The 26,296-nt window shown below is 37.1% G+C and overlaps 1 protein-coding gene across 1 annotated transcript in view; it reads left to right on the plus strand.

Annotated features, from left to right (window-relative positions):
* Positions 1-26,296, plus strand: part of mmp17a (matrix metallopeptidase 17a) — a gene marked incomplete at its 3' end in the record, with an annotated part of 87,776 nt that overhangs the window by 28,618 nt on the left and 32,862 nt on the right. Inside the window, exons 2-3 of the mRNA XM_082140242.1 lie at positions 16,814-16,946; positions 17,213-17,348. Coding sequence (XP_081996368.1) covers positions 16,814-16,946; positions 17,213-17,348 — 269 coding nt within the window. The remainder of the gene's footprint in view (positions 1-16,813; positions 16,947-17,212; positions 17,349-26,296) is intronic.

Consider the following 26,296-nt stretch of genomic DNA (forward strand, 5'->3'; position numbering starts at 1 on the left):
TAACGGCGGATTTGCCAGGAGCGGTTCACAGCCAAGGAGAGCAACGCTCTCGTCACGGCCGTAAAAGAGAGAAGTTACATTGAAATGGAGAAACCCACCCAAATTAACTTCGGTTAAACAGGCGTATGATAATTTGGGTAAATGTGTAAGCTAGATGTATGCTTTTATAATAAATTGTCTATCTATCTATCTATCTATCGTAATAATGTATGATTTGCAAAAATGAAGACTGCTGCTTCTGTGTAGATGAGAGAATCAAAGTGTATCCGCGTTGTGCACACGCTACATTGATTATGGCCCAGCATGCACCCTTAAAATAGCATATGAATAACATGCGCAACGCGCCACTGACTTTAAACTATTTTTTCCTGGTTAGTGGCGCAATTGTTTTCTAAACCATCAAAATAGCATGAAGGAACATTTGCGCCGGAACACGCCTCCTTTTTTGCGCTGAACCGCCCAGGGAGCGCAAGTTCATTCCCTAGTTTAGCGACGTGCTTCTGTGGAGGGAAAAGCGCGCTTTGCGCGGGTGCAAAATAGGAATGATACATGCGTCGTGTACAAATGTTTGCGCTGGGTGCAAGATAGGGCCCAAGGTGTTCTTGAGGCTTTTTTAGTGGCTGTTTTATATTATGTGAATTTCTCCAGAACGTTTTACTACATTCTCAATAGAATTCAAATGGGTTGCACATTTTATCATTAGTGATGCGATAGGAACAGCTTGCGCAAATCTTACCACACCTTTGGAGCGTACTGGTGAACGCGCCTCCGGTGATTCGCTCGCCACTCATGCAAAATTAAACAATTGGGCTTCAGTCACAGTCATATTGCGGAGATAATTGATCCGTTCAGTTCGTACATCTTATAGAAGCTCCGAACGCACAATGTATACAATTAATTAATAGTCTGATTCTATGTTTCGGTGTGGATGCTCAGAGTAAAGGTGTGATGCCAAATTCTGTGACCCACCCAATTCGGTGACCTTAGTAGGCGATGTATTGAGCTAATCTGACCTACACCTAATCCCAATCCTAATCCTAACCCTACCGTCACTACAGCGCCTACTAGGATCACAGAATTCAGCATTACATCGGCACCATGTGAGTGGCAAGTGCCGTACGCAACAGATTCAAATAGAGAAGTGCTGCGTACCGGCCCACTTCGAGCACTGATTATACTGTGCTGAAAAAGTGTCAGAATGTTGCCTCCCTCTCAGTTTGAGTTACAGAAAAGTCACTGAACCCAGAGGGGACTGTCAAGCTTGTGTACACAGTCGCTTCAATCCCTAGATGCAGTGCAGATGTCTTGTTTTTCTATGTTATTGATGCATTGCTGTAAATGATTACACAGTGATGCAAAAAAACGTTGTTTGACTTTGTAAAGGACGGCGTTATTCCATCCTTGACTCGCTCGATTAATATATAAGCAACATGGCAGGTTGTTAGACAAAAGACCTGCGTGCTGGTTGGTGGTCTATGTCTGAGATGATTGATCACCGGTCTCTTGATTGTGTATTAAAGCAGTTCTGTTCTGAATGCTTGAAGTTGATACTGTATTGATTTAGCTGGCCTGTTTGTTTGTGTTGCCATTGCGCTGCCACACTGAATATGGATGGTCAGGGAACGGCAGACAGCTCAGCTTTATCTCCTGCTCTTCTTTTTTTCATGCACATCTTTCACTCACTCCATCTCCCTCTCCTAATCTTTCAGCTTCGTCATTGCAACTCATGAAATTCAGCAAACATTTCTACAGCAAAGTGTATTTCTTAACCCATAAGTCTTTATCCTCTTTGTGTTTACGGTTGGCTCTTGAATTCTGCAAGTGGATAAATCCTGCATTTTTTTTATATGCATTACTTTATTTCTCTTTCACCCTTCCCCTTCGGCTTGTTTACAATCTCCCAATCCTCTCTTGGTAGCTTGGGTTGGGCATCGTGATTGATGGATGGCTGGGTTTCCATTCTCTGCTTCAGCTGCGATGATGCCCAAATCCTTCCTGTCCTCTTACTCTCTCGATTATAAACTTTCGTCAGTCCCTGTGGGACAAGGTAATAGATTAGCAAGTTTATCTGGATGGAGAACAGCACCAAATCGTTCATCATGTGGTTTTGCAATTTAACTAAACTAAACTTGTGTTTGATTTATTTTACTTTACTTTAACTTTTGTTGTATTGCATTTATTTGATTATTTAAAATGCAACTAAACTAGGGCTGTCAACGAATATTCTAAATTCGAATAGTTTTAAAAAACAGAAATTCGAACGTTAAAATTAATATTCGAATGTGAATTTCGAACATGGAAAAACACGGCCGCGGAAGCAGAGGCGCGGCTGTCTGCTCTGCGAGTGGGCGCGCGCGCTGCCTGAGGGACAGGTCACACGAGTCGCACTGTCTAGCACAGCGTCACTGCTGAAAGTTGACAGTGCACTAAAAGACAATGGAATAAATTGCAGTCAGTTTTTCCTTTTTTTAATACAAGCACCAATAATGTAGCCTTTTTCTTTTTTAATAGCGCTTTATTTTTTATGAACCTCAGGCTCAGGGTAAAAGTTCTTTGTTGTCACATTTCTCGGAATTGTGTGCCTCATTTTATTTAACGTTAAACAGAAATGTTCCATGTTTACCACAGCACAGCTCGCTCGGATCGTTCAATGTCGGTTCTATACTGTAAAACTTTTAATGTTAATAAATTTGTTTCAATCACTGAATGAAGCCTGCTATATTTGGGACAAGAGTCGCGACCTTAAATTGCTTGCACAAAACTCTTGATCAGCACTCAACGTGTGCTTATTGTTGTTAATTTAAACCGTTATGCGCAGAGAGAGCGTGAGCGCGAGGGCGCGCGAGAGAGAGAGAGAAAGAGTGCCTGCGAGTGAGCGAGACTGAGGTCTGCGGTCTTGGCCATTAGTTTATTTACTTGGTTTTGTGTTGGTAATACATTGTCAAATATGTTTAAACTTAAATTAACTACCTATACAAATGTATGTATGTCTCTTTGTATTAATTTGTCCTGTTATTGACGTAATGCGAATACGTCAATAACTGGTTGCGCATTGACCAAATGCGCAACCAGATGTTCGAATAGTTCGAATATTCGTGTGTTTTTTAGAGGGAATATTCGAACGTCATTTTTGAGCAATTTTGACAGCCCTAAACTAAACTAATATTTTTTGGTAATTTTTTTAATTTTTTTGTTTATATATATATATATATATATAGTTGAACTATATGTGACCCTGGACCACGAAACCAGTCACATGGGTCAACTTTTATAAATTGAGATTTATACATCACATGAAAGCTGAATAAATAAGCTTTCCGTTGATGTATGGTTTGTTAGGATAGGACAATATTTGGGCGAGATACAACTATTTGAAAATCTGGAATCTGAGGATGCAAAAAATCTAAACATTGAGAAAATCGCCTTTAAAGTTGTCCATTTAGGTTCTCGATTCTGCTGCATTCACTCACAAAAATAAATCTTTTATATATTTACGGTTGGAAATTTTCTAAATATCTTCATGGAACATGATCTTTACAACAATATCCTAATGATTTTTGCCATAAAAGAAAAGAAAGATCGAGAATTTTGACCCATACAATGTATTGTTGGCTATTGCCACAAATATACCCGTGCGACTTGTGACCTTTGTGATCCAGGGTCACATATAGTGAAGAAAAAGCAGCCAAAAAGTGTCCATTATTACTCCCTCAATGCTATACTGTGCTTCAATAAGTGTCCAAGGATGCATCTCATGAAGAGAATGTCCAAATTGTGCAGAATGACCTACAGTAGATAGTGTGAACTTTTAAGAAATCTAAAATATATCAGTTAAACATTGGTCATCTCAACATTCCCATAATTCTATTTGGATGTCGTAATTTAAATGATTTTACTATTAAGTCCAAACTTTTGACTCATGTTCTTTCTTGCTTTTCAGCAGATACTTTCAATCCAGAGCGAGACTGAATAAACTCATTGCAGAGCCGATCACTCCTGAAGTGGAGTGAGGTTAAGTGCCTGAGTCAATTGTGATTTAACAGGAAAGTGGTATCAGAAACTCTCCATTTCTCCAAACACTCCTGTGTGGAGTTGAACCTGTAACCTTTGTTAGCAGACCCAGATCCTTTACTACGAGGTTGGCGTCACCTCATCAAACCCTTACAAAAATGTTCATGTTTTTATGGTACCATGCCAAAATACCATGCTATTTGATAAATGTTCCTGTTGGGAGCTGAAATAATTTGTCTCAACCAGATGGTGGTACAATATGAAGTTATCTCTTGAGTAATGTTCGATTGGTATATGGGGCCTTAGATTTCTGCTCTGTATTTTCGGTAGAGCCATGACTTAGTTTCAGGAGAGGAATGGAGGTGATATTTGGATGGCCTTACCAAGGATTTATTTTCACTTTCTTGTTTTGAAATCCTACATAAATCTTATACAGGATGACAGTGGGCCATGAAAAAAAATGGTGCTTTCTTTGGCACTCTGCCTTCTCTGCATCGAGGAAAAGCAAATTCGGTTCTGCTTAAAATCCCTGTTTATTCATAGATACACATAATTTGCCTGTGAATTTTTTTTATTAATTGCACACTTTTAAAGAGGATTTACACATCTCAGAAAGGCCCACAGGAGTGTATTTATTTATTTATTTATTTGGAGGATTAGACGGAGACCTTTCAGTTTGAATGTCTTTTTAGAGATAACTTTTACTTCAAAGCTTGATAAGAAATGTAATCTTAAACCCAGATTTCTATGAAACTGCTTGTTCTAAGATTTTTAGACACTCTTTGGTGAAAGATTGTCTGTGAACCTTAAGCTTAAGTTTAGCTGTATTTGCTTGTGTCTGTATTATTGTTTAAGTGCACTAATGACTGTAATAGACAGTTTGCTTTGCGTTCGGGTCATGACTTCAGTTCATATTTAAAGCACAACAGAATCTGCATATTTTAGATTTTTCTATTATATTTTATTTATACACTACTGTACAAAAGATTGGGGTCAGTAAGATTTTTGGAAAGACATTTTAATAAAAATGCTGTTCTTTTCATCAAAGAATCCTGGAAAAAAAAGGTATCATGGTTTCCACAAAAATATCAAGCAGCACAACTGTTTACAGCAATGATGATAATATTAAGAAATCTTTCTTGAGCAGCAAATCAGCATATTAGAATGATTTCTGAAGGATCGTGTGACATTGAAGACTGGAGTAACGGCTGCTGAAAAATCAGCTTTGCATCACAAAAATAAATTACATTATAAAATATATTCAGTTAAAACAAATTTTTGGGGGCCACAACCCCAATGTTAAGAAACATGACCTATGTCTATGTGGTGCTGGCAGGTCTGCCGAAGTCACTGTGATGGAAATTTTGTAGATTGAAAATATCGCTCATCAGCCACTTTCCCTGACATTTAGCTCTGTAAACAAGCGTTATTCACTGTATCCATGAGCAGACATGATGACAAGCCTGACAGGGATGTCAGTGTCTGGGGAGATCCCGACTAATGACTCACTTCCTCTCAGAAAGAGAGATGAAGGGGCTTTGTCAAATGAGCCGGTTGACTGGACACAGCAGACTGGATTGAGCTGCTGTGTGTTTAGATGCTGCCTATCAGTCAGAGACAATGGCCCTCTTCACCGGAGAGACGCAGCTGACTGACCGCTGTGACTCTCCACGGAAGCCGTGCGAAGGACAAGGGAAATGTCCTGCCATTTGACTCTCCCGCTTGACCTTTCAGAGCTCCGTATGAAAGCGCCCCCTGTGATGACAGCTCTACCCAAATTTAATTATGGACATCACATGGTAATGTGGGTATTTTAATCAGATGCTCTTTAATCAGAGGGTGAATGGGCAAAATGGTAGTCAAAAACAGAGTTTAGTTCAGTTTCCCTCTCTCTTTATCACTCAGTTGGCAAAGCATTGAAATAATGTGAATAGAGACAAAAAAAAGGCACCAGTAATGGTGATATAAAAAAGAAAGAAAGATGAGAAAACTTCTGAATACAAGATGACTGAAAAGTTTTGCTATATGGTTCTTAGGTTGTTCTGTATGGTTGCTAGGGCGTTTCTAGGTAGTTGGTAGATTGTTGGTGGTTGCAAGGGCAGTTAGGACATTCAGGGTGGTTGCTAAGGCAGTTCTAACCATTTGCTTAGATGTATTTTTTTTCCATGAAATCATAATATAAATTAATTAACTTCAGTGACAGAATTATAACGAAAGCATTTAAAATGTTACTCATTTGTGCAACGGCCGTACGTGTGTTCACGAGTCAAGTTCTGAACCGATGAATCTTGAGGGTGAGCACATTATGGGATAATTTTCATTTTTGGGAGAACTATTCCTTAAAGATCAAATCTGATTGTACATGCAAATCTGATTGAATAGGCCCCGGGAAAGCCGATTGCTAGGGTGTTCTGGGTGGTTGTCAGGGCAGTGCTTGGCAGTTGTGGGTGGTTGCTAGGACATTTGAATGCTGTTGTTAGGGCAGTCTGGGTGGTTAGGGCATTGCTAGGGTGTTACTATATGGCTTACTAGTCAAGTCTCCTATACAATCTGTTTCCTACTTGTCTGTATGGTGTAGATTATTTATTTTTTTTGCCTGTTTTTTGTTGTTGTTTTTTTACATTGTGCTGTTGCTGAGGCAGTCTGGGTGGTTACTAAGGTGTTGCTAGGACGTTACTAAATTAATTACTAGCCCATGGCAAAAATCTCTATGATATTATGATTCCTAGAAGATTTTTTTTTTTTTTATCCCTATTTTTGTCTGCTGTGCAAACATCTTAAATTAGATAGAGTTGTGAGCCAACATTTTGACAAGACAATATAGTTGAACATCAGAAAATAATCAGCACCACTAATAAAATAAGCATCCACTTTATTCAGCAATACTTTACAGCTCTGTCTTTCTTTCATGATCGTTTTCTCTCCATCTTAGTTCCATGTGTCCAGGCGTAATGAATGCTGCTGATTATTAGAGCATGCTGATTTAAATGAAATGTACAGCTGTGAAGAAGCAAAAGTCAATGGGTCTCATTCACTAATAATCGAGCACAAGTGTTCTCACTTATGTGAGCAGAAAAATAATTATCATGTACAATTCTGTAAACGGGTCCATATGTGCATAAATTTGATCTTAGCCTCATTCTAATGTTGATGAATCTGGATTATTGTAGATGAGGGAGCTCATGCTCGCACTAATTAGCATAATACATGCCTATCTGCTTTATAAAGGTGTTTCCACACAACCTGTCCTCTACAGGTATGAATGTGGAGAAAGGAGCTGAGCTGATCCACAGATGTGGGCGTCTTAATAATGATACCTCTTAAAATGTTTAATTTTAATCCAAATTATAAGGAAGCATTACATGGATTCTCCACAGAGACTATTTCAGTGAAGAAAAAATAAATTCAAGATTGCAGACGAGGTAAGAGAAATGTTGATTGAATAAAAAATTTCTTTTTTCATTCAATACTGACAAGCAACAACAACAACAAAAACATATTTTAAAATTCTTGTTTATCCTAGGTAACTTTATGCTTGTTAGAATACCATGTGGTTAACATGCTATTGTTAAACTCTATTGAAATCAATTGTGAGCTATTTAGGCTTATTTCTGTGTGAAATGTGCGTACAGGTTTTACGCACAGATATGAATGAGAGGTATGGAGAGAATAAACCTTTTTTCTCTGTATTGTTGTTTTCAGTGTATCATGCACAGTTGCATGTTGTCTGACAATATGGATTAGTGCAGCTGGGATTAGGTTTATGAAGGAATTAGAGACCGTTTTAGAATCCAAATGAAGTTACTTACACACTGCAGAGGTGAGATTTGGCAGCTCATGAGTTTGTGACTATAGTGAGAAGAACACCAGTATATAGATATAGGGATTACAGCATGGCTCCTTTGTGTTTGCTCTGCCCTCTGCTTCTATTCTGCGACAAAGTCAGTGTAACTTTAGAGGTTAAGTCCCATATAAGTTCCACCTGTCCAGCTCTAGATCAGCCCTTGGCCTGTGACATTTTGGAGGTTTGATCTGCAGATCCCCAGTAAGAGGATTGTTGTTTTTTTTGTTCCCCCTTTGAACTCATATTCTCTGCTGTGAGCAGTGTGCAGGAAGAGTTGGTCCTAACTAAGAAAAGAAACTAAATTAAAACATTTTCTAAATTAGGTTGTAATTGAATTGTAAAAATTCATATTTTTGTTAGTATTTTTTATAATTATTTTAAATGAATAAAAAATGTGCAACATAATTTATTGTTTTTATTATTAATAATATTTGCATGTATTATTGTTGCACTGCATGAAAAGACTCTCTAATGATATATGCACTTATTTTGTTTCTAAATAAAATCATTTAAATGTTGGTTGCGATCAACTTAAAGGCAGGGTAGGTAGGATTTTTCTAAAAAAAAAACATTCCAAATTTGTTTAAACTGTCTTTATATACCAATACATAATTAAAATGTAAGTACTCTAAAAAAGAGAGTATACAAATCGAGTGTCTGTAGACCTCTCACGACTGTTGTAAACACAGCTAATTATTTCCATTCACTCCACCCCCTCCCTTCTGGGCTCCTTCCAAAGCCACGCCCCCAAAACACATGAACGCGCGACGCCAAACGCTCAGGCTCAGCTGGAAGACGCATTTATTTACCTGAGACGAGTGGAGAGGAAGGAGCGCAGTGCATGTAGTGACATCATATCAGAATCACATGTAATAAAATACCTAACTTTATCACTATAAATATAAACAAATAAGATGGCTTTTAGTACTCACTATCAAGCTAGCATATCGATACTGGTAAAGTTTAAAATATATTTTGTTTGATTCGGTAACGAGCTATATTTATAGGTAACGAGCTATATTTATAAGGCAAAGCTAAAAACAGGTTGCACTGATACACGTTTTTCCATTACCATCAGTTACACTGTGATGAAGGTGAATTTCATGTAAGATTCATAACATATACAGTGTTTTGCATGTAAGAGTTTCCATGATGAAAACATTGTTGACTCTGATGAGGACTACACTCCGGAGACAAGTACCGCATCGTCGGTTCGAGGACAGGTCGAGGGCGAAGCAGAGGAAGTCGTTCAAGAGTGCGGGCAACCAGGGTTTTGGTCATTGCCTTTTCTAGAACTGTCTTTCTTTTGTTGCCTTGTTTGCCTTCGCTGACTGCATATGCAGGTGCTTTGAATTTTGAATGCTCTTTCTCTGCCATAATTTTACTCTTCGTAGGTTCTGCGCCTCTCTTGCACTCCTCAAATCAAACGGGTGAGCGCATATGGGCAGATCTTGTAGCAACAGGGGTGGCAGCCATGGTTGCGAGAGAGAGTGACAGTCGCCCAAACCAATCAATTGTTTCGTCCCGAATGGAAATAATGAGCTGTGTTTATTGCGGATTAAAAGGTCTACAGTCACTCGATTTTTATACACTCTTTTTAAGAGCACTTACATTTTAATTATGTATTGGTATATAAAGACAGTTTAAACAAATTTGAAAAAAAGTTTTTTAGAAAAATCCTACCTACCCTACCTTTAAGTTATTGAGAGAGAAGAATGTTAGGTTACATCTTAGATTAGGGTCCAATTCTCACTATTAACTAGCTAATAACTACAACTATATATTTTTTTCTTACTGCTTATTAATACCTAGTAATGTAGTTGTTAAGTTTAGGTATTAATTAGGTAGGATTAAGGGATGTAGAATATGGTCATGCAGAATAAGGCATTAATATGTGCTTTATAAGTACTAATAAACAGCCAATAGGAATATGCATGCTAATAAGCTACTAGTTAATTGTGAGACTTGGACCCTAAACTAAAGTGTTACAGAATGTTATGTGTTTATATAATATTTAAATAACTGTGTAGATTGTAAAATGTAATATATGTATTTAATGAATAATTGGCTCTATTATTTTCATTGATATATAATATTACAACATGATATGTAATATTAATATAAAGAATAATATAATATTAATATATCATAACTTTTGCAGCCAACATTTAAATGATTATATAGTTAGGAACAATTTTTTTTCTTTTTCTATGTTATATTTCATGGCACCCAGTTTTTCCCTATTATCGTATTCAAAACAGACTGCAAACACATAACTAAGCTAATTATATATATATATATATATATATATATATATATATATATATATATATATGTACACACACTGGGGAGAACAAGTATTTGATACACTGCCGATTTTGCAGGTTTTCCTACTTACAAAGCATGTAGAAGTCTATAATTTTGATCATAGGTACTCTTCAACTGTGAGTGACGGAATCTAAAACAAAAATCCAGAAAATCACATTGTATGATTTTTAAGTAATTAATTTGCATTTTATTGCATGACATAAGTATTTGATACATCAGAAAAGCAGAACTTAATATTTGGTACAGAAACCTTTGTTTGCAATTACAGAGATCATACGTTTCCTGTAGTTCTTGACCATGTTTGCACACACTGCAGCAGGGGTTTTGGCCCACTCCTACATACAGACCTTCTCCAGATCCTTCAGGTTTCGGGGCTGTCGCTGAGCAATACGGACTTTCAGCCTCCTCCAAAGATTAACTGGTGCAGTTAATACAGGTAATAAGTGGAGAACAGGAGGGCTTCTAAAAGAAAAACTAACAGGTCTGTGAGAGCCGGAATTCTTACTGGTTGGTAGGTGATCAAATACTTATGTCATGCAATAAAATGCAAATTAATTATTTAAAAATCATACAATGTGATTTTCTGGATTTTTGTTTTAGATTCTGTCTCTAACAAGTTGAAGTGTACCTATGATAAAAATTACAGACCTCTACATGCTTTGTAAGTGGGAAAACCTGCAAAATCGGCAGTGTATCAAATACTTGTTCTCCCCACTGTGTGTATATATATATAATTTTTTTTTTTTTTTTCGTGCAGCTGTATCTGTAGAAATGGCTCAAGAAAGACTGGTTTGCTCGGTTGAGCAACACTCAGTATGTTTACAGATGATGCTGTTTGGCTGTGTGGCAGTTGTGGCCTAATGGTTAGAGAGTCAGATTTGTAACCCAAAGGTCGCAGGTTCGAATCTCAGTAGCGGCAGAAAATTGACTGTAGGTGGGGGGAGTGAATGAGCAGCGCTCTCCTCCACTCACATTACCCACAACTGAGGTGCCCTTGAGCAAGACACCTAACCTCCAATCGCACCACAGCAAAAAATGGCTGCCCACTGCTCAGGGTGTGTGTTCAATACTCACTTCTGTAATTGGGTGAAACGCAGAGCACAAATTCCGAATATGGGACAGCATACTTAGATACACGTCACGTAACTGTTTGCATACTCTCTGAACAATATAGCCCAAATCAAGCCTGCAGCTTGTCTGTTGCTTCTGCTTCTTTTCAGAAATAAAACTCTGAGACAATTTTTTTCTGAAAAGAAGCAGAAGAAATGGACATGCTGCCGTCTTTCCTGCATCTTTCAGAAATATCCAGCAACGCAGACAGATTTTGAAAGGCAGGCGGATGGCATACAATGACTGGCTGCTCTACAGATAAATGCTAAACCTTGGCTTCGAGGAAAACGAAGCAGTCGGCTTTAAAGACCATGGAGGAAAAATAAAGTTTTTTTACAAATAAAAATTCTTCCAGAAGCCATTTTTTTTTGTCACTTATCCTAATGCATTTCTAAAAGATGTCAAGAAAGGAATGAAGCAAAATATTTTTCAGAAATGCCTCAAAGGTCAGGTTTTCTGAAAAACACAAGGTTGCGAATATTTTACAAATATTTAACTGTAAATTATCTCACAATTTGTTTGTAGTTAATGCTTTAGTACATTTATTTTTTTAAAAAGCGTAATTTTTAGGTTCAGCAATTTGTGCAGGTGACACTCATAACATAAATGTATGCAACTTTTTTTTTATATTATTCAGAAACAAACTGACTTCACTTTTGTTAAAGTCCTGTAGATTTTCCTTCATCATTTAATGATATAAGGTGCTCTGTGCCATTTGTGTACATGTGGAACCAATCAGTTCCAATCATCTCTGATGGGTCCTGTAAGTATTTATATCTGATGAGCTTATTGAATAAATGTCAATGCTGTTAAAAAATTTAAATATATATAATATCCATAAATATAAGTAATTTACCTCATGCATTAAGGTGTTAACTTAAGACAAAACATAATGCCCAAAAAATTGCTCTTCCTGTTCCAAGACTTTAACCACTCATTGAAATCTTTCCTTACGAAAAGACCTTTCATTCATATTGCCATTGACTGACGTCCCGGACTATTAGCCTCTCGGCGGCACATTAGTCTGTTAACCTTTCTCGGTGTGGCATAATGATCTGTGACACCTCATAGGGGATGAGGAGAATTGACTAGAATTCTCAGAGTTCGGCGCAGTTAGGTCAGGGCTATAAATCTATGCAGTAAAAGTCTTCTGTGCAACCAAGAGACTGGAACTGGCTTTGATACACCGAGCTGGGACTGTTTCAAAGCATAAAAAGCTGTGCTGGAGTTTATTTTCAGGTTTATACAGCTCCGCTCATATTCTATGAAGGTTTAATATACCTTTGACAATTCTCACCGCCCTATGCTAAACAATTCATATTGACTTCTGAATTTCATGTGAAGAGAAGCCTCACCTTTCCACTAGCTTTTCACCGGTTCATAGTAAGGCAGATAACATGCTTGAGGATTCTAAGCACCGCTGAACACTGACCTTCACCACTGAACACATTTTCTCATCATCACCTCCGGACCGCCAGGGTTTGTCCATCTTTTTCAGTAATGCACTTGATCAAAGCCAGCAAGCCAGGCTGAGTTTTTTGGAAAGAGTTCTTTTTTGAGTCTTTTGGAAAATGTGCCTCAGTAAAGCCTTCGACGTCTCTGACTTCTATTTAGTTCGCCCCTAACCATTAAAGGTTGTGAGATGACAGTCCTCTCTAAATTTGAGAGCTCTGTCAGTTAAGTGGCCTGGCTGATAGTGTACTTGTGTGGACAAATCTGGCCCGTGTCATGTCCTGAAATCCCCAACCTCCTTTTCTCTATAACCTCCTGTTATGTATCAAGTAAAGGCAAGAAAAGGTGATTTATAAATTATACAGAGAGAGAGTGACAAAGAAGTGTGGAAGTATGCAAACTTCTAATATCTATTTTGTCTCTTGGTTGTTGGTTGAAGATTAGCATGAATGGCATACTGTTCGCTTCTGTAATGGATTTTATCTTGCCTGTAATGTTGTGGGCAATTGTAACACTGTTTTATGAGTGATATAAAAATTGTATGCCTGAATTGAAAGGTTGAAATGTGATGAACAGTATTTCATTAAGGTATATAGCTGAAGCTATTGAAGACTGAAGTCATTCTTTAATGATTTTATTTGTAAGGATTGCACCAATATGAACATTGTGGGTGACAAAATGATATATAAAATATGTTGCTTGAATAAACTAAAAATAAAACATTGTCATGCAACCCTTATTATTAGTATTGCCACATATGTCGGCAGATAGATTTTGCCACCAGTCTCGCCTATCTGATGATTTTAGCATGAAGATAATTATAACAATGCTGATGTGTGCTAACCCAAGATAGTATTAGGATGTCGTCTTAATGATCACACAGCAAGTTGTCCTATTCTCTGGAACAGTGGACACTTGTACTTTGAGTTTTTAGATATCTTTGCTGCTGATAACAGTGTGAGATTGTCAGTGTGAGTAATCTGTGTTGGTACTTGATACTGTGTATGTATGCGTAGGAGATATGAGATATTGAGTACGCACAGTAGCTCGTCGTGCATCAATATTTCAGCCAGCGGGAAAAGAGCTCACACAAAGAGAGTTAGCATCTTCTCCACACTTTTACACAGCTGGACCGTGTGTCAACACACAAATTGTGTCAGCTGGTAGCGAGGAGGGAAACAGACTAGGCAGCAGTCAGCGCAGCATAGCTGAAGAGGACCATGATTTATTATCAACCCACGTAATGAATGACAACTTGTTAATATAGTCCTGTACAGCACTTTTAAGCTGTGGGTAATGTTTTTTTGTTTTGTTTTTGCTTTCTTTTGTGATTTATTAGAAATCATTTACAAAATCACTTTCTGTAAAATGGGGTTTCTTGTCCAAATTTCTTATAATGTTAAAAATGTGTTTGGGGTTGTGGATAAGTCCCTGTTTGCTCAAATTTCAGGTAACTTTGTATTGGACCTTTTATTTTATTTAAAAAAATTATATTTAGTATATAATGTATCTATTTTGTTATTATTTTATAAAATTTTGTCTATAGTGTACCTATTTTAATTTATTAAAAGATAATTTAATAAAATATAATCTGCAGTGGAGCTATTTTATTTAATTTTAGATTTTATTTTATTAAAATATTATTGGGTCTAGAGGACATTGTGGATTTTTTAATAACAAAAACTCAGGAAACATAACACATGCTAAGAACAGATGAAGAATGAGGGAGAACACATGGTATAAATGCAAGGGCAAAAAAAGGAACTTAATCAGGTAATTAACAGGTCACAGGTTAATGAAATGACTAATTACACTGACTGGGGAAAACTAGGTCACAGGGACTGAACACAATGAAGGGGGAAACACAGAACATACATGTTACAACTGTACCTATTGTTGATTTTTTTATTTTTATATTGCTCTTATAATGTGATTTTTGTCTAATCTGGAATTTATTTTGTTACACGTAGTTAATTATTTATTAATTATAATTACTCTCTTTTGTTGTTCCAAACCCGTATGATTTTCTTTCTTTTATTGAACTCAAAAGCATATATTTGTCAGACTTCACACTGTCTTTTTTACATGCAATTAAACAATTATTGTATAACTCTCTAGCTCCACTAAACTGTCTAAAATGGTCATATGGACCAGTTTTGATGGTGCTTTTTCTTCTTTGACAGCAAGAACATACTGTTCACAGCAAAGAAAAATCGCAGTGCAAACTTTCTTCAAAACATCTTTTGTGTTCCAGAAAAGAAAGTCAAATGGTTTGGAACGAAATATAAGTAATTCAATTTAATCTTTTTTTGTGAACTATTCCTGTAAGTCAGATCTTTTGGTTAGTGCTCCATGTTGACCCACTCATCCGCATGTCCCTTAGACCCTTATTTTATTCTTCTGACTCATACTTTGAAGTGATTCCTAATTCTTACTCTCTAGCTTGTTACAAGGAAGTGTGCTAGAACTTGAGGATGGAGCTTGACAAAGGTTAGCTTCAAGAAGTGAACTTTTCAAGTTCAACTCTTATTCAGATTCAAAGACAGAGCATGAATGCAATATTGATGGTGTTTTTAGCTCTTGTACCTGATGTTCTAGTTCTTTTGCTCGTCAGTGTCATCATTTGTTACACTGAGGTGAATTGGTTTGTTTGTGTGCTCCTGTTCTGAAAGACCTTGGTCTGTCCACACAGAGCACATCCTCATTCTTTTATAAGCCCACGTCATCAATGCCTTAAGTAAGCCAGCTTTGATGGTTTAAATCGCTCTCTTTTACTCGTATAATTAATGTAGCCATAATGCTGTTTTTCTAGACAATGAAGGTGGCATGATTAATCAAGCGAGAACCCTTTCAGAGATCATACATTTTAATGAACTGTATTACACTCGCGTTGTGTTTTTAGCACAATACTATATGAAATTAAGTCCATACGCAAACAGTTTGCCCGCAGGCCTGAACCGACGTGCAGCTGGGACGCCTCCATGCTCTGCTGAGTTTGCTGCACTGGCACAAAACAACTTTACTAATGGAATTGTTTGAATTGTGAGGAGATGGTCTCAGATATTGATCTGACTGGCAAAACAACATTAAAAGTCAACATAGTCTGGCATAATGCACAATAATGGAGAACAAAAAATCAGGCTTGAGTGTGTCAGAATCTTTAATGTCGCCCTGATTTTCAACTTAAATCAATGTTTGTTAATAGTCATTCAGCACTATTGCAATAGTCATCAATGTCAAGTAAATGAGCTGCAGAGTTGAGTCAACTTAAAGTGAGTGGGTGATTGTAAGAGATGGTGATTGTCTCTTTAGAATCTGTGGTAGTGATTTCATGAGGTCTGATCAACCACTCTTGACATTGAGGGGGATACGTATCAAACCGAATTCTGTAGTTTTATCATGTCTTTTAGTGAGACAAACACTAAATATACTAAAAAACATCCCATCATTTGAATTCGTCAAATCCATTGCTAATATTTACTAATGTTTGTGCTATTTCTAGCTCTCCAAAAATGATGTCACTGCCTGAAGGTTGATGTCATTAATGAATGGATAATTATTTTTTTTTAATTTATTTTTTTTGTGTGTGTGAAAGTTGAAGATTTATAAACGACTAACAGGATGGAAAGTGAAATTGAGGACATAGGAAAATGTATGGCATGGTAACCAATGAAAACTGAAACTTTTTAATTAGTAAAACCTGAAAGCACCTGGGATATTTCTTAATAAATTGCCAGTTTTAGAAGTTGCACTTGAAGACATGACAAAAAGTGCACGATTCTGTCATCTTAAATGTCTGCTAACTTAATTATGATATTGTGATAGAAACAAACTGATAAGATTACCATCTTTAGAAATCGCAAATATAATATTTTAGCCAATTAAACCCTGTACATGTCCATGCCCTCATCACGTCATACTATACAAAATTGATGAGGAATGCATGAAAATGCACTGCATTTGCTGTAAAGTGCCTGCTACTGTAGTTGTCAGAAATGTATCATTTTAGCGAAAGCATCTACTAATTTTGACACAGTGCTCTTTAACAGCACCTGCTTTCTACTACAGGATTGGCTGAGCAAGTTTGGGTATCTCCCAGCCCCTGATCCTGTGAATGGACAGCTACAGACCAAGGAAGCTCTGACACGAGCCATCAAAGCCATGCAGAGGTTTGGAGGGCTGGAGGAAACTGGAGTGCTAGGTTAGTACATGCTTTTATTTTCATAATACAACTCTGGTGCATGTTATCCTTGGTTGTTCTCCTTGCATTTTTGGATGTTTTAAGAGATACATATTTCTCAATTTTTTTTATATTATCATGTCCATCTGGCTTACTGCAGCTGGCAGATTTTCTTTTGAAGTCAGACAGAAAAACAGAAGACAGAAATAAAAAAGCATCACCCTATCTATCTGCATGCTGCACATGTGTCTGGGTCTGTATTTATGCATGTATGTGTTTCCCTGCAGACCTAGCAACCTTGGGCTTAATGAAGACCCCTCGCTGCTCGCTGCCAGATGTATCAGAGCCAGAGATGTCAGCAGGCAGAAGAAAGCGAGCACTAGCTCCTCAGAATAAGTGGAACAAGAGGCATCTTTCCTGGAGGTACATTCACCATATTTGCGTCTGAAACTGAGTGATTGCTATCAGACAGCTGTACATGTCAGAGATGCATTCAATACATTTGAATTCGAAACATAGAGGAATTGTAGCCTCGTTGATAGTAAGAGTTGATGGAAAGAGTCAGAATTAGTGATGCAATGAAATGAGAGTTCTTGGCCAAGGCTGAAAATTCTGGACACACTGGACAAAAAAAATATTTGTGATTTTATTACTAGACAGGTTGTATTCTGATTTTATAGTTAGAAAATACTGGCATATATTGTGATTTTTCTGAATATTCTGATTTCCTGCTAAAAATATAAGATTATATTCTGATTTTATAGCTAAAAAAATATTGGTTTATTTTGATTTCTTTGCTAGAAATATATTGGGTTATTTTCTGATTTTATAGCTAGGAAATATTTGGTTATATCCTGATTTTATGTCTTGAACATATTGGCTAATACTCGGATTGATTTTCTGATTTTCTAACTAAAAATATTGGGTTGTATTTTGGTTTTATAGCTAGATAATACTGGCTATGTCAGAAATCCATCAACACAAGCTTTTCCAATTTCCATCACAGAAGCTCTCCTCAAGGCTGTCTGTTTTGAAGACAGATTGACAATGTGAATGTGTCTGTTCTTGAAGTGTGTGTGTGTGTGTGTGTGTATGTGTGTGTGTGTGTGTGTGTGTGTGTGTGTGTGTGTGTGTGTGTGTGTGTGTGTGTGTGTGTGTGTGTGTGTGTGTGTGTGTGTGTGTGCGCGTGCGCGTGCGCGTGTGCGCCGTGTTGTGTAATATTGGCTTTTGTTTACAGACACTTGTCTTGGGTTTTATACCATGTTCTTTCCTGTTTCTCATTACAGAAGCCCACTGTGATCTCATATTCTTTGTGTTGTCAATCACAAAGGCTTACATTCAATCCACTCTTACCTATACAGTGAAATACACCTCTGCGACTACCTGTTATTTTTTTATTTGGTAAAACATCAATGTTTAGGCATGTTTGTTAGTTGTATCTAGAGTTATTTTATGACCTGCAAATTAGGTCTCCGTGGCATGCACATTCTCTGTGCTAGGAAATATATTGCCTTGGGATCAATATAACATTTACCTTCATCATCCACACACGGATAAGAACATTGAAGAATTTATTCTGGATCATCAGGATGTGTTTTTCCCATTTATCCTCATCTGAATGGCTTCATCAGTTGTAGGGTGGTAGTAATTTCCTGACATTTAAATACCCCATAAAAAGAGATTGATGAGTGCTGTTTTCCTATTAAAACAAAGTTGGCAAAAAAGCTGGCCAAAAAAATTGCCAATAGACTTTAGAGTGAGTGCAGTAGTATTAATCAACAATATTTTTGGTCCAGATTCCCAGAAGAGATGCATTTTATATGCAACACATTCTCACTCCCAAATCGTCACATATTGATGCTTGGTCAAGACTCGTCGGCATCACTTTTTAACGCACAGGGTAGAGGTTTGCGCTGGGTAGACTGTTTTTTTTCTGGCCCGCTCTCGCTAGGTAAAAAATATCGATTTCTCGATTTTAATCGATTCTCATTTTTACGAACGGATATCGATTCTTAAATCCTAAGAATCGATTAGTCATCCTGTTTTTCAGTTGATGAATGAATGTAACATTGTAGCGCGCATCCCATCCAATAAATCGCAATAATCTTTGTGCTTTGTTACTATTGATATGAAATAAAGTCTCAGATTTCAAATTACGTCCATTTTCTTAGGAAATTAAAAAACATAAATACCGTTTTGGCGCTGTGGCGTGAGATCGCTCTGGCAAAGCTCAGATCAAGAGCAGCAGCAGCGTGGAGCGCACGTGATCTTCTCTTCCGCCTTAAAGTCCCCGTGAACCGGAAGTTGCAAACGACTTTTCTCCAGTGTTGTGACGTATTTCCCAGTGAAACGGAATATTGAACAGAGGGCAGGGTTTTACTCTAGCGCTCCTCCTCTCCATCTCTGCTCATAACAGACTAACGGTTTGAGGGGAGTGGTTAAGCGTTTTTCAACCCAAGCCGTCAAGCCTATGTCATCAGAGAGGGACCGCCATTCCAGACCGGAAGTAACTTTTCAGACTTTTTTTCTGTGTATTAACTTGCACGGATTAATTGTTCACCACAAGACTAGTAATATGCACTAACAAAGTAAATAGGGTCAATTTTGATTTCACGGGGACTTTAATAACAGTTACCGCGCGAAATAAACATGAATGAGCATCTGAAAGTGTGTTAAAAGGTAGAGTACAACTTATCGAAATTCTTAAATTTTTAATGCATGTTTGAATAAATCTGGCAGGTTTTTATGACAGCCACCATTTAAATGTTTATATTTCATAACTTTATTATTATAAAAAATAAATAAAAGTGTAATTTAAGTGTTTGTATACAAATCAGTTCATTTTTACCTTCAATATTATAGTAGGTTACCACTGACTCCCATAGTTTACAGCATTAGTTAAGAGATTTGTTTTCCTTGAGAGAATTTGCCATGTATTGTACCTGATATCCAAAATAATCAATATTGAATCGAATCGAATCGAAATCGAATCGAATTGCAAGCTTGTGAATCGAAATCGAATCGAATTGTGAAATTTGTGTCAGTACCCAGCCCTACTCCGCACCCACCCGCTCCCTCTTAAAATTCACTCTCTGTTCTCTCTGTATAAAACGTAGGCTATACAAAAATGTAATTGTTATTTGTATTCGTCTTGTCGAGGTACAAAATAATTGTAACATTTTACTGTCAAGACAGTAGAAAAACATTTCAGAAAAATTCATTTAATACGACATCTGTCACTCAAAGTTATAAGCAAAATATTAATAAACGAAAACCACTGGCTTATAGCTATTGTGAAATGAAATCACTTTTTTAAACAGAACTATTTAACATCCATGCAAGAAAAGAATTGTCCTGACGAGTTTTAGCGTTTCTCGTCCAAAACCCGACCACGAAGGCTGAATCTGTCACTCATCGACCACCTGCCCGCTCTCAGGACGGTATTATGCGTGTGCTGTGCGCACAGACGCATGCAAATAAAACTTATGACGCAGAAAGCACTGGTCCATGCGCACAGCACATGCATAGTCCTCAGAGCAGGCTGTTCAGGTGGTCGATTAGAATGAGAAAAGCGCGGATATGCTGTCAAAGGATGTCCAAAGTACACCAGTTACCGATCACAACGGTCTTTTATTCCAGCGATATTGGGGCACAGTTTTGCCATTATGACATGTTTTGGCTTCTGGTTTTCAATTTAATCAGCCATCATGATCATCATTTTATTTATATTTGTATTTTTTGGACGTTTGAACGCGTAACCCAACACCTACCCCTAAACCTACCTATTTGTATATTATATAATATAAGGATACCTTGAATGAAATGTATTAGTCACTTTGGATAAAAGTATCTGCCAAATGAATAAATGATATACAGTAGCTTGACTTTTCCTTTTGTGTTCCACAGAAGAATGAGAAATCCATACAGATTTGTAACAACATGCGAAATTGGGAAATGGGAAATTTGGAGAAACTAGTTTTGAGTGAACTATCAAATGTAGAGACATTTCCGACATTCTAGAGCTGTGTTGTGAACATCTTCAACACATACAGTACATCCAGATGTTCCGGATTAAATTGCACAAGACATCTGACCTCAAAGACATGCAGTTTAATAAATGTTTGGCTTTCTGACTCAGGGTCCCTTGAGAGTTTGACCTGTGGCGATTGCTTTAAGGCTACACAGGAAGGGGTTCCCTTAAAAATTCCTCAGAAATGCAGCAATGATGTTTATCAGTGAATGATAATATATAGCTATTTAGCTAAATAATATGTACAAGATATTTTCAAAATCACTCTGGGTACATTTCAATGGTTTAGCGAATAAAAGTGTGACATATTACACAACACTATCGTTGGCCTTTGAAGATAATTGAATGTGACGTATATGACTCATAGTGCTTGAAACATCATACACTTCGGAGATACAGACGGAGACAGAAATCTGTTGTAACATTTTAAATTACTTCTATGCACTTCTACGTCATTCCACTCACTGTTTAGTAGAGTAGAATGAGCTTTTTGGAAGCAACGTGTGTCTATTCAAATGTATTTTTCTTGTCAAATTTGGAGTTAAAAAGAATTAAATATACATATACATTTTGCCGTTCGACACCTGTGCTTTCTCAATTTCCTCATCCTGTCTCCCTCAGCATTTGGATTATTTTTGTGTGACCTTAATTTTAGCTTGAACCTTCCTTCTCTGTGTTAATAAGTTTGGGCAGACTCAGTCGAGTGACCTCCTCAGACCCGCCAAGTGCTGGCTGGGGTGAAATGACTCCTATAACTGTGCAGGGAGAACTCTATCAGTTCTTGTAAAATGTATGTCAGGAGCTTTGCACCCCTGGTTCAGTTGTAGCGACAGAGGTGTGCCTGTACACCAGCCGAGAAGCCAGTCGCTATAATAAAGCATGTAATGGCTTGTTTTAGGAGCAGTGATAAAAAGCCTTTCCAAGCCAATTGAAAAGGGCTGTACAGAAAGAGACAGAAAGACAGGAAGGGAGAAGGGACTATGGCGGATTCTGAGTGATTATTGCACTGCACTATCATACAGGTTTTGTGTGAGAAGAGATCTTTTAAAATGGGCTTGAACAAGGGAAGAATCGATAACGCAGCAAATGTACAGACAGTATAAAACTCTGAGCTTTTGATCAGCACAGGCTGACGGGTTTTGGCCTCTTTATATTCATCAAGATTCTCAAGGGATGCAACTCTTTCTGCAGTTATATTGCAAGAAAAAAACAATTCTGTAAAAATATCTAAACAACCAACTAATTGTTTTTGATAATTAATTATCTAATTAATATTAACAATATTAATTTACAAGAAAATTTTAATTAGCAAATTGCAAAATGTTGTTTTTGTTTTGTCATAAGCATGAACCTCAATTAGAGTACATTTTGTTCAGTTTAAATGTAAAAAAGCAAATGTAGGGATGATAATCAAAACCAAAAAGATGTTTTGTTAGTTTTTGGCTGAGTATCTGGACAGAGGCATGAGCTGTAAAGGCTCCGCCTTCCACTCAAAAATGCATTTACAGCATGGTATACAGTAATAATAATCTGTGAGGTATTTTGAGCTGAAACTTCACAGACACATTCTGGGGACACTTGAGACTAATTTTGCAAAAAGGGGCATAATAGGTCCTCTCTAAATATTTTTTTGCTCACGGTAATGTCTATAGGCAACATACTGATTTTAAAATTAATTTGCATGATGTTTTTTATTATAGAGTGACAGTTCATAATGACTGTATTGCATTGGGATGAACTTCAGAACCTAATCAATAAATAATTATTTTGAGCTGACTCAATCAGACTAAATGATTCATTCCTAAATCGAACTGGTTTGTCCATGAAACAGAGTTCACTCAGTGATCTGTTCTCAGGAGTTTTGGGGTTTACAGCTCCATGGAAGGAAAGATTGTCAGTGAATAATGACTCAATTTTGTTCTTATGCTCTTGACTTGGACTGTTGTGTACGAATCCTGTGGACTCATTTTATGAAGTCACTATAAATTGGATGGATATTAAGAATCCTTAAAACATCTCACTTTTGTTCTACAATAGAAAGTCATACAAAAATGCAACATTTTTGGGTTTTATTTTTGAAACAACATGAGGGTGAGGAAATTGTCAGAATTAAAACAAATTGGCTGAACTGTCACTTTAAGGTTTTAACAGGCATCAAAACATGTTTAAAAAAGTTTCTTTGCACTAAGCATGAATCTTTTTTTCAATTTTTCAGACAGTTTACTGGTTCAGACAGTTGGATAAATGATTGATCAGTAAGAACAAGGTTCAGAGGTCTACATATGTATTCAGAGCACATGGACCATCAGTGTCAAGTGGAGATGGCCCCTCATCATGACTCCATCACTCCAAATTAGACCCTCACCATACTCTAGGGCCCCCGCCTGCTCGTTAACACTCTCATTAATTACCTTAATTGATTAGGAGTGATTGCTTTGAAGACAATGTGTTTCCCCCCCCCCCCCCAGACTCATGTTGTGTGTCTTTGGGGTTGATTTCCCAAGCTGATTAGTAGGGAGCAGAGTGAAATGGCTTTATGATAAGCATCTCTTTCCTCACCACCCTCCATTTCTCCCATCACATTTCTATCTATCAAACCCTATTGACGCTCCTAATCCTTTCCGTGCCGGATAAAAATGGGAACAACTCTCACAATTGCTCAATACGCTCCAGGCAATACCCAATGAGAGTGTGAAGGAGCTGTGTGATTTCTGTGTCATGGGCATCTATGTGTTCGCTTGAGCATCTAACCCAGATGCCGGCTTACAATGAGGGCGAAAGTTGTAAATAATCATGCTGTAGTTTAGCTAGATAATCCCACCCATGTCCAAAGGACTCAAATGACGGTAATCCGTCAGGGTTGGATTTCTTTTCATCCCTCATAGCGCGTGCCTGTTTGATTGGAGAAGTAACTAAAAACCATATCGCTGAATAGGCTGGGGGGATCATTAAAGGGATAGTGCACTCAAAAGTCAAGATAATGTTATCAATTATTCACCCTCATGTCGTTCAAAACCTGCATGACTTTCTTTCTTCTGTGAAAGACAAAAGGCAAAATTATTTTTTCAGTTATAATAAATGGATCCCAGAACTTTCAAGCTTCAAAAAGGATGCAAAAGCATCATAAAAGTGGTCCAATTTGATTCATACACTATATCAAGTCTTCTGAAGTGAGTTTTCAACAACTGCGAATCATTGAGTCAGTGAGTTGAATTCAAGAACCAGATCAGTCTGATTTGTGAAAAAAAAATTTCAGTCTAGTTTTGTAAAATGGATTATTTGATTCATTGAAAGCATTTGACTCAAAGAAATGATTCATTCATAAATTGGATAATGATACTTCTTTTAAAAAATTCTCATGAATTTCCATGGTGCATATAAAGATTTTCAGTGAATAACAAATTACATTTTTCTGTTTCAGAATTTTACAAAGGCTACACTAGAAAAGTTTCTATAGAACCTTTTAGGGGTTCTCATCATGGGATAATTTTACGGATTTAGTTTTAATTAATTAATAAATTTGTGTTAATTTATTTTCAATTTGAATAAAATTGTATGAATTATACCGCTCGTAAATATACTTTATCACTAGAATAAATTGAAATATCCCGTTAAATATGAACGTATTATTCAATCATTTAAGACATTTCTCCTTATATAGAATCATCTTGGCATTATGGATTCTTTAAAATTGAGTCAAATACAGAACCCCATTAACCTTTATTTCTAAGAGTGAATTTGAGGAATCATTCCTTTAAAACACCCATCTGGCTGTGCATCACTCTCAGTGCCTAGTTGTAAATGTGGAGGATTGATTTGATGTGTGATTATCACCATACAGTAAATGTCCTGTCTGGACCACTGATCTGCAGGGGTAAGACCCGCTGTGAGAATTACGACAGAATAGAGAAAATGAGTTCTTTTGAACTCGCTCCTCCTGATTTCTATTTGCCATTTTCTCTCTTTTTATCCACTTCCCCTCTTGTCTGTCTAATCAGTCTTGTATCACATGGAGACAAAGAAGGGGGATTGTGACTGAAAATTAAACTTCAACATTTGAGCGTTTACATGCTGCTGGGATGACCAATCTTCCCAGAGGCACTTTGTCTGGCTTTCAGGTTAGCTGCCACTGTTAGTGCCTGTATAATAACCAGACGACATGGAGAGGAAAAAAAAACTCCCTTGATTATTCTGCAATTTATGCCGGCCGTCTATTCAAACCCTGCCAAGGGCACATTATGGCGAAAATGGATAGAAAATTGAACTTGAAATTCATACTCCCTTCCCTAGCACCCTACATTTTCATGTGACCATATTAGGTCATTGTATACTTACAGGACAGACTGAACTTATTGAATGTAAACCTGAACAGACAAAAAGACACACAATTATGTCAAAATGCCAGTTTTTGGCGAGTGTCCTCATAAGCAGTCTTAAATTAGTTGAGACGTCTAAAATTAACATCAAGTTCAACAGATTCGCGTCAAGTCTTAAAGTGACAGCAGCCTAATATTCCTGCTGCAGTCTATGTCATAAATGTTAATCAAACAACAAAAGACGAAGAGAAAATCACTCACTGCTCTTGACTGAATAACTTTTGTAGCTTTAAAAGAGATTAATCCATATTTCCTTGGAAATATTAAGGTGATACATTCTGAAATAACGGTCGCCTTAAACTCACGCTGGGGGCTCAGCTAGAATATTTAAACTTATGTGTGAAAGGGTTAAAAGTGCATTTTCAGTTGAATTCGGGGAAACCATTTGAAACATTTGTTGTGTTGAGCTATTTAAATTAATTGTTTGATTTGTTCATTGCAAACAGCTGGAAGTCTGTAAATTTTGCCAATAAACCGGATTTGCAATGGGGGTTGAATATTTTTGATTACAACTGCATAATATACAAATATGTATATAATATACTTTATATGCTGTTTTCTATACTATATCTTTTTGTCTTTTCTATTTTATATATTTTGTTATCTAATTTTATAGGCTACACCATAAACATGAGCACAAATTGTACAGTATTTCACCTTAAATTCCCTCTCAAGCTTAAGATTTGCATGTGAAATACTTAGGGGGTTAACGGCATATCTGGCACAAGTCAAGCAGAAGAGCAATGGGTTAGGATGAATTAATGTACACGGTGTAGCACATCACAGGGAGAATGTTGGCACACAAAGAGGTCACTTAGCTCATTGTAAATTCAGCTGGGGGCAGCATTGACCTTGGCACGGCACTATTGTGCATCTCCTGTCTTTCCATTTGAACCAACCTGACTGTAAACTCATTGTAGAACCAGCTGTTACCACCTAAACTGTCATAGAACTTGATTGAATTT

Source organism: Leuciscus leuciscus (assembly GCF_965113295.1).
Source record: "Leuciscus leuciscus genome assembly, chromosome: 16".
NCBI classification, from domain to species: domain Eukaryota; kingdom Metazoa; phylum Chordata; class Actinopteri; order Cypriniformes; family Leuciscidae; genus Leuciscus; species Leuciscus leuciscus.